Source organism: Ziziphus jujuba, chromosome 1, assembly GCF_031755915.1.
Source record: "Ziziphus jujuba cultivar Dongzao chromosome 1, ASM3175591v1".
Classification (NCBI taxonomy): Eukaryota; Viridiplantae; Streptophyta; class Magnoliopsida; order Rosales; family Rhamnaceae; genus Ziziphus; species Ziziphus jujuba.
The window spans coordinates 21,400,069-21,409,637 of record NC_083379.1 but is presented as its reverse complement, the minus strand read 5'-3'; the positions used below and the strand labels follow the sequence as shown (position 1 = coordinate 21,409,637).

Here is a 9,569-nt window from a genome sequence, read left to right as displayed (position 1 = left end):
ATTAATTTTGTTATAAAAATCCAAATATTGATGGTCCAAAAATTCCAACTTCCACCTTCCACCATAAATTAAATAAAATAAAGATTGGTTTTAATTAAGTTTTAGTTACAGAATTTAAGAGTTTTGAAATTTTAATTAATAAAGTTTTACTATTTATAATCATTGATGCTCATCAATAATAGAATTTATTATTTATATTACATGTGCTGATTGATTACATTTAATTTTTGGTTTTAAACTAAAAATCTAATATATAAAAATGAACACTTTTGAATAATTAATTGAAATTAAATATGAACATATGAATTCTGTCAATAAATAACATTTTTCTCATTAATGAGTCTTCATTTTGGTAGGAAGATTTGGAATTTTAAGCATGCGATGCCACGTTGTAATGCATCAAATTTAAACATGGTGGTGACAATCCTTTTTGTCATTTTTGCATTAAATATAGTATAGATGACTTGTCCAGATAAACCTCTTTTTTCATTGGAATTGTTTTATGAGATATGCCCCTTTCTTTTGTTTTTTCTTCGACTTGTCATTTTGATTTTCAGTTTTTGTTTTACTCTTTTTCAATGAAAATGGAGGCAACATAAAAACACGAAAAGTATAGCAACATAAAAACACGCAATGTAGCTTTATGGGCAACTTGAATAATACTAGTGAAATTAAATAAATATATTAAAATACTTATCTATTTCATTGATTTTACATTTAAATATATTTATTCTTTTATAATTAAATCATAATAATACATTAATAATAAAATATTAATATATAATTTTTGACACACAAGTTAGTATATTTATATAAGTATCCTAGCATTGCTTTGCTCGACTCAACTGTAATAATTTACCCAAAAAAAAAAAAAAAACTCAACTGTGATAAGGCCAGGCGGCTTGGGCTACATTGCCGAACCTCTTTTTCCCGACAGACACAACACCGCTCTCTCTCCTCCCTCTCTAGAGCTGAGTGATAACTAGAAAGGGGAAACTTTTGCTTTAGAATAACCGCTTTTTTTTTTTTTTTTTTTTTTTTTGGGTTCCCAATGCCCAAAAAAAAAACCCGAAAGCATTGTTTGTGATATTTTTGCCGCCTCCGCCATTAAAGTGTTCTTCAACTTCTTTCCAAACTCTCAGCACCACCACAGCAACCCATTTCTCATTTCCAATGGAAAACCAAAACCCATAATACTTTAACCAAAATATATATATATATATATATATATCAAAACAAAAATCCAATTGAGCAGAGAAAGAGAAAAAAGCAACCATGTTTGATTTTGATGGTCCCAAACTTCCTCGCCCTCTCATTCTCTTTCTTCACCATTTGCAGGAACTAAAAAGATCTGTGCTTGATTTTCTCCTCTGCTTGCCTACTTCTATTTTGGCTTTTACTCTTCTTCTCCTTTTGGTCTACAATGGCTTCTCTGTCTTTTGCATTCACCTTCCTTTTCTTGCCAAAACTTCACCAGAACCCGCCAATTTTTCTCCGGAATATCCCGCTGGAAAATTTCCGCTACTCAGGTTGTCCTCTTCTTATTCCTCATTGCGTTCACTGTCTTCTTCTTCTTCTTCTTCTTCTACTTCTTCTTCTCTTTCTACGTCTTCTTCTTCTTTCTCTTCAAAGCTATACGTAGTGAAAGAAGAAAACCCACCTCCGATTTTGAAAACCCATTTGCAAAATCACAGCTTTTCAGTGATTCGCATTTCCACTTCTTCGATTCGAAGCCATAGGCGGCTTAAGAAGCACAAAAGGAAGCTGAAAATCCTCCGCTCCCTACCACCACAATCGAGTCAGTTCTCAACAAGAATAAGAGAGTTCTTTGCTGCAGGAAATTGTAAGCCTCGCTTCTTCATGACTTGGATTTCTTCTTTGGATTTTTTTGGTGATAGGGAACTGTTTGCCATAGAGAGCTTGTTCAAGTCCCACCCAAATGCTTGTTTGGTCATGGTCTCAAACTCCATGGATTCCAAGAAAGGAAATCAAATCCTGAAGCCCTTTTCTGATACGGGATTCAAGGTAATGACAATTTCTCCAGATTTTGATTTCATATTCAAGAACACTCATGCTGGGGCATGGTTTTGTAGATTAAGAGAAGGTAATGTGGATCCAGGTGAGGTTGCTTTGGGTCAAAACCTCTCTAATCTGCTTAGGCTGGCTTTGTTGTATAAATTTGGCGGTATTTACGTAGACACAGATATTATAATCCTTAAGAGCTTCTCAAAATTGAGAAATGTGATTGGTGCTCAAACTGTCGATATTGAAACTGGGAATTGGAGCAGATTGAATAATGCAGTTCTGATTTTTGATAAGAACCATCCATTGCTCTTCAAATTCATCCAAGAATTTGCACTCACTTTTAATGGGAACAAGTGGGGTCACAATGGGCCTTACTTGGTTTCAAGGGTGGTCTCCAGGGTTAGTGGAAGAACAGGATATAATTTCACTATTTTGCCACCATCTGCCTATTATCCAGTGGATTGGACAAGAATTCGAAGCCTTTTTCAAGGTCCTAGAGATGAAATTCACTCCAACTGGTTGATTTCGAAGCTGAAACAGATTAGGAACGAAAGCTTTGCTGTTCATTTGTGGAACAGACAGAGTAGAAGTTTAGAGATTGAAAAGGGAAGCATTATTCATCATATTCTTTCAGATTGTTGTATCTTCTGCAATCATTCATCTTCAAGCTTGTGATTATAGATCATATAGAATAAAGTCTTGGCAACTGTAAATTAATTTAATTGTTCCATTTGCTATGTAATGTTGTTTGTATGTGGTTTGTGGACCAACTGAGATCATCCCCACAGCTGTAGTGAAAGGGAAAAGAAAGAGAGGGTAGCAAAGTAGGAAACATCTTTTTTTTCTTTTTTTTTAAATTATTCTTCCTATTGGCCACAATTTATAACTTTTTGGACGAGGCCCTTCTATTTTGTTTGTGTTATTTTAGTGCAGAATCTGAAAAAAGGAGGAAAGCTAAATAAAGTTGGAAAATTTCACTTTCAGTTCTGCCTTTTTTGGGTGCATGAGAATGGTGATGATTTTTCCTTTTTAACCAGATTGAAGATATATAAAAGGTGAAAATTGTTAAAGCTAAGATACAGAAAATATAAAAAAAAAAAGGTTGTTTTAATGTTGAATGCAATTTGTGAAAGTGATATATCAGCTTCCAATCAATTTCGGCACCTAACTTGTTGGCCTTTGTTTGCATCACCATGTGCGTTTCCTTTCGGCTCAGCTTCTTGATCAGAATATTTCTTTGTCAGGAGCTTCATTAGAATTGGCTTCGAATTTTTTGTTTTAACTTTTGTTCGTCATTAAATTAATCATTAATCAAAAAGAGAATGGAAAACTACAATTATATATTGGTTAGTAAAACAAAAAAATGATTGGAGAGAAGCATATGATGCGATTATACTTAATCCTGTTTGGAAACGATCTAGTACAAATTCAGATCCAAAATTATATCTTTTTGAAGCTTTTATTTCTCATTCCCTTCTATTGATAGTATCAGAAAATAGTTTAAGGAGACAAATATGGAAATCTTGTTTTCACTATAAATACCAACAAAGTAAGCAAATTTGTTTCTCTATATTTGGATATCTAAAAAATATTGTATCCTCCCTTCGAGCGAGGACCACAATGAACATAATTTGCTCAAGTAATAAGCTTGAATTCAAATATAAAAAATGTTGTGGTATAACCTGTGTATATTTGCTGAGAATAATGTGGTATAGTATAATTTGCTTATGTTTAGTCTTATATATTTGAGAATTTCTAGTTGTAATACCAAAAAAACTTTATACAATTCCATACCCATTAAATGTATTAAAATACCCTTTTATTCTTTTAAAATCTTAATCATTAATTTTTTTTTTTCTTTCTCTTTTCTAAATTGTATTTGAATGACGACTGAGAACCATTATTTTTCACTTTTTTCAGACTCTAACCAATCTCTTGTATATTTTTCTCTTAAAACCCAATTTCTTTTTTTTTTTTTTGCTTTCTATGTTTTTTTCAGAACTCTATGCATATGTGAATTACAAACTCAAAACAAAAACAACCAACAATTGTTGGTGGCAGACGGGTTACAATCCTACTGATTACTAACAATTTTTTCAATCCTGCATTTCATGGACAAACTGGAATAGTGGGAGTCAGATGGATTTTCGTGTTGAAAATCAAGAAGAGCAACAGAGAATTTTTTGGCAGTATTTTCAGCACATGCTCTCTGTTTCTGATGATATTGAGCAGGAGATTATGCTGTACATGAACTTCAGCAATTCTAACCAAGATGAACGGTGGAGATCAGTTCCGTTTATACATCCGGCAAACTTCAACACCGTCATTGTGGAAGGATGAGAGAGAACATTTATTAGAACATTTAAAAGTAAAAAATGAAGGATTTTTATTAATTGGTGGCTTCTTTTTTCATGGCTTTCTTGTTAATGTGTTTGGATTCCTCATTCGGTGAAAGTGTTTGGCAAGGCTCAGATGCTAATAAAGGTGCTTGAGATTCCGATGACAATGCCAATGATAGAGTCATATCAGAAAAAATCCTAACCTTGGCCTCCATTTTTGGTAGTTCTAGAAAGTTAAAGAAACAATTGACCTTCAAACTGAAAACGGTGGAATTTCATTATAAAAGAATGAGTTAAAATAAAAAATAAGAAGATAAAGGTAATTTAATAAAATTAATTTTTATGGAACTATTTAAAGTTATTATTGTAGTGCTACCTCCATATATTTATGCCCATAGATTTTCTATCTTTCCTCAGTTCTTTTAATATCTAAAATTAATTAAGTCGATTATAATATTTTATTTTTTCGTTTAAAAAAAAAATTAATATCGATATTGGTTCAGTTCCATATCGGATTACATTTATTTGTTTCATCCTAAGTTTTGATTTTTTTTTTCTTTTTTCAGCTTTGTTTTTTAGGAAGTTGAGCACGAGATATTTACTTGACATATCTACTTTCTACTTACACCACCTGGGTTAGTTAAAACACAAATTACTGGTTTATTGTCCAAGGCACAGGGACTACCGCATAACAAGCTTATCTGGCATGGAAGGTTGTGGGAATTTGATAAATTTTGTGACTTAAAAGAAAAAAAAAAAAATGAAGAAATCATATCACATGATAGATGCCTTTCACCTAATTAATGACTTGATCACTTTTTTATTCTTTACTTTAATATAAAATTTTGTCATTTAGGTTCAAATAGCTGGATTGCTTATCCAATATTTGGCATCTAAGTTTGACATGTTGCTATTTACTCAAAATAAATAAAGTAAACAACAAACTGAGAGTTGATATCCTCCTTTGCAGCCGTTTGGTTCAGTTTTTGGCCTTTTAATTTTTGTTTGGTAAAAAGGAATACAAATAGTGTCAAGTTGAAATCAGGTGCTTAATCATAATATTAGTATCAAGACTGTATTTAGTTCTTGAATTATATTAAAAATTGAAATTTAAAATTATATTTATTTATCATCATGTTTGTAATATAGTTTATTCATTTTAAATAGATTTCAGTATGTTATTAAATTGATATTTTAATCATTTTTTGAATTTTAAATTTTAATTTTTAATATGATTCAATGACTAATAAAAAAATTTAAAGTTAAAATTATCAAATTGTCCTAATGTAAACTTGACTTTATATATATAATAATTATATAGTTTAGATATTTATAAGTTAAAGCAATTCTATTTGAACTGCAAAAATTATTAGTTATATCATATTCCACACACATCGACACTAAGTTTCCATTTTTTACTTTTTCTTTTTTGGTTAATTTTATTTATTCATTTTTGTTTTTTTTACTTTATTTTGTACTTCCTACACTAATAAAACACTCAGTTTTACCTTTAAAAGTATGGCATACATAGATTGGATTATATAGGTTTATCTTGCACATGTATATTAGAGTGTGTACTTCCCTTTAGTTTATACAATCCAAGCTTTATGTTTTTATTTGTTGCTAAGAGTGCAGTACACACAACTTGAACATTATAAATCTATTTGATATATGTATATCTGTATACAATTTTTCGATTTATACAATCTGGTTTTATATTTTCATTAGTTGTTAAAAGCATTGTATACATAATTTGAATGATAGTGGCCCATCCGTTATATATAACCTAAATGATATTTTTTGAAGTGCTTAAGAAAATTTTTACCTTTTTATCGATGACTAATTTTGAAATATTAAAAAAGTGGTAAAAAAATGTAGTGTGTTTAGCAAATTTTGTAGTATGAATATAGTTTCTCATAAGTTAATAATTTACTTATCAAACAATGTGATAAATTATGTGACAATTTATTGATTTTCACTCTTCCATTTAAGAGTTTATTTATCTATAATTAGATTGTATAATATTTTCAACCACCAATATATAACCATATCATTTAGTAAATAAATTTAGTATCTTTAATACTGTTGATCTAATTATAAATAAATAAACATCATTTGATTGCCTTGTTACTGTTATATAATTAACAACCAAATAGATTTTTTCAAAAAAAAAATAATAATAACAAAAAAATAAATAAATAACAAACAAGCAACCAAAAAAATATCATAATTTATTTTTCCTTTTTGTTTTTTTCTTTGTTTTACGCTGTAAAGAAATAAGTAAATATTATAAGGAAGAAAAAAAATATTTTTGCAAATATTCTAATCCTAACCCAACTATCGAACGCCACATAAATCATTTGTTAAATACTTGCAATTGGACAAAATTAATCTCCATTTGATTCATAATTGATCTAAATTGAGATCTCTAGTCTAATCTTAAACTCAACGGTGATTCAATGGAATTTTCAAGCATGAATCCAATACAATCTGCCATACGTCTAATATTTGTGTTTTATATGGTAAAATAAATAATTTTTTTTGGCCAATGGTGAAATAAATATTTGCTACACGTTCTTGATCTCCGATTGCCACTCTGAAAAATATTGGGGTTACGGTTAACTGTGCTATTTGATTTATATAATTTGTCAATTTAAATGTTTAACTTTTAAAATTAACCATTTAAATTTTAAGTTTTCAATCTCGTTGCAGATTAATTTAATTTTTAATTTGGTTAAACAATTTGGTAATAATTATATTTAAAATTTTATGGTAGAGTTTGTAAAAAATCTATTAGTATGTCGATAAAAAACAATATATATACAAATATATATATATTATGTGAATGAAAATGTTATCAATTTATTTGATTAAATTGTAAATTAAACAAATTTATACAAAATAAAAAATTTAAAACTACAATTATTATTAGTAAAATTAAAGATATAAATTAAAATATTATAAAAATTAAAAATATCAAAATATAATAACCTAAAATATTATATCAGAGAAGCACAATTTTCGCCTGTCCCTTTCCTTTCTCTAATCCCTCAAAGAAAAATTAATTGCAAACACCTGTTAAACTAGTACTTAAAAATTCTATACTAAGCATGAATAGAATAATAATGTATAGCGGTGGACCACGCTCCTCTGGCCTTAAGCATTAATTGCTTCTTCTTTTTTGTTTTTTTTTTTTTTTGTGTTTTTTTTTTCTTGGGTAATACTAAGCATTAATAGCTTCGAATCTTTCCATCATGGGACATGTAAATTGCTACATCTTCTTTAATAATTTAATAATTTATATATTTAGAAGCTTTAGAGAGTGTGCACGTGTCCCATAAGACAATCATTATGAGGTTCATGGTGATTTAGTGAATTGGGTGTGATGCTTGGAGATTAAAAATTTGCTTTTATATTGTCACCTAGAAAACCATCTTTGTATTTTGAGCCGTCTATTTATTTGTTACCCAAATGGTTTTCTTAAAATGCATTCACAATGACAAGTTATATAAAAATCTAGATACCATGACAAATATTTTGAATTAAAATTGATGTTTTATATTTTTGTAAGATTAATGTTGATTTTTTGTATATAGTTTATGTAAACATTTATGCAAATAAAAATAATTCACAATTTATCATAAAAGACATATTGATGTGGATACTATAGATGAAATCTGTATAATTTTATAAAAATTTAATTGGTTACTTATGAAGTTTATTTTCCATATTAGATTTTTAATAATAAAAAATACAATAAAATTAAAAGACTATCACATAATATCAAATAAACCAAAACATATAAATCCCATTTTTAGTATCTATATCAATATATCTTCGAAAATATAAGTTGGTAGCTATATTCCATATGATCTCTTTATATTCATATTTTTTATGATAATTAGATTTCATTTGTACATACATATATATATATATATACACATATATATAGAGAGAGGTGCTATGCTCCGGATGTCCGGATAGGGAAAAAACAGGTGAAAAACATGCTTTTAACGATGTCCGTTGGATGGCAAACATTTTAAACAGCCCCAATTGATGGCCAAGATTAGAAAATGCAAGCTTTTAATGCTGACCATTGGATGGCAATGGACGGTAAAGATTCAAATTGTTTTTCCTTTCCATCTCCTTCCCCCCCCCCCCCCCCCCCCCCCAACCCACCATTCGACACCACTTGTGAATTCGGTCAAAATTAGGAAAAAAAAAAATTTCCCTCCCATTTCCTTCCTGTCCCACCCCTTTTCTACCTGTGAGTTCGGCAACCATCAGCCACCCATTTCCCATAGTCTTCTCTCCCATTTTCAATCGCCATCAGCCTCCCACCGCAAGCTCGACTGGCCATATCACTCCCACTGTTTTCAATAGAGAGACACCACCTAGTTTTACCTGGTTTGTCCCTCCAATTTCCTTCCTCTCCTACCCCTCTTCCACCCCTTTCAACACCATTTGCCACCGTCTTCTCTCCCATTCCCGGCAGCCACCAGCCAATGTGAGCCAAAACTACCCACATGGCCATCCAGGAGGCTATAGATTTAATTGTAAAGGAAAAAAAAAAAAAAACAGGGAGACAATGGAGAAGAGGAAATATCCAACATAGGAGAGGAAGCATACAAACATATGCTATGCTTAAAAAGAAAAAGGAAAAAAAAAAGCAATAGAGCATAAAGTTAAATATTATTTATCGACAATTTACTTGTTTCCATTAATTAAGAACATTCTTTCTCATCAATCATCCCAAGTGAAACTTAAAAAGCATTGTCAGATTGCTTATATATTCAGTTCCTGCGTGCCAATGCTGCAACAATTCCTCCAGCTATAAGTCCAATGGCAGTAGCAATGATGCTGCACATATTGTTTTCTCATATCATAAAAATCAGTATAACAACATTTGATTTGCTTTTCAAGTGGTATAGCTGCCATAACTTTTAAAGTTTAGATCCATAATGGTTCAAAAAGAAAAAAAAGTCCATGATTTTTTTTCAATAATGCAACAACAACAGCATACTATTAGTAATCCTTTGCAATCTGAAGTTGATAGATCAAGGATAAGGAACAAGGGCTCATACATATTCCTATAATATCCTATTACTAATCATAACATAGAGAATCGAGAGTCCAGACCATTAAATGCAAATTGCCAAATAAAAATATCAGCAAAAAACTCATTCAATTTACTCTAGAAACCCA

The 9,569-nt window shown here is 30.1% G+C and overlaps 1 protein-coding gene across 1 annotated transcript; it reads left to right on the top strand.

Annotated features, from left to right (window-relative positions):
• Positions 1-831: 831 nt before the first annotated feature.
• On the top strand, positions 832-3,008 carry LOC107409623 (uncharacterized protein At4g19900). Its single transcript, XM_016017049.4, has one exon. It carries the CDS (start codon positions 1,276-1,278, stop codon positions 2,698-2,700), a length of 1,425 nt encoding a protein of 474 aa, XP_015872535.1. The 5' UTR covers positions 832-1,275; the 3' UTR covers positions 2,701-3,008.
• The last annotated feature ends 6,561 nt before the right edge of the window (positions 3,009-9,569 follow it).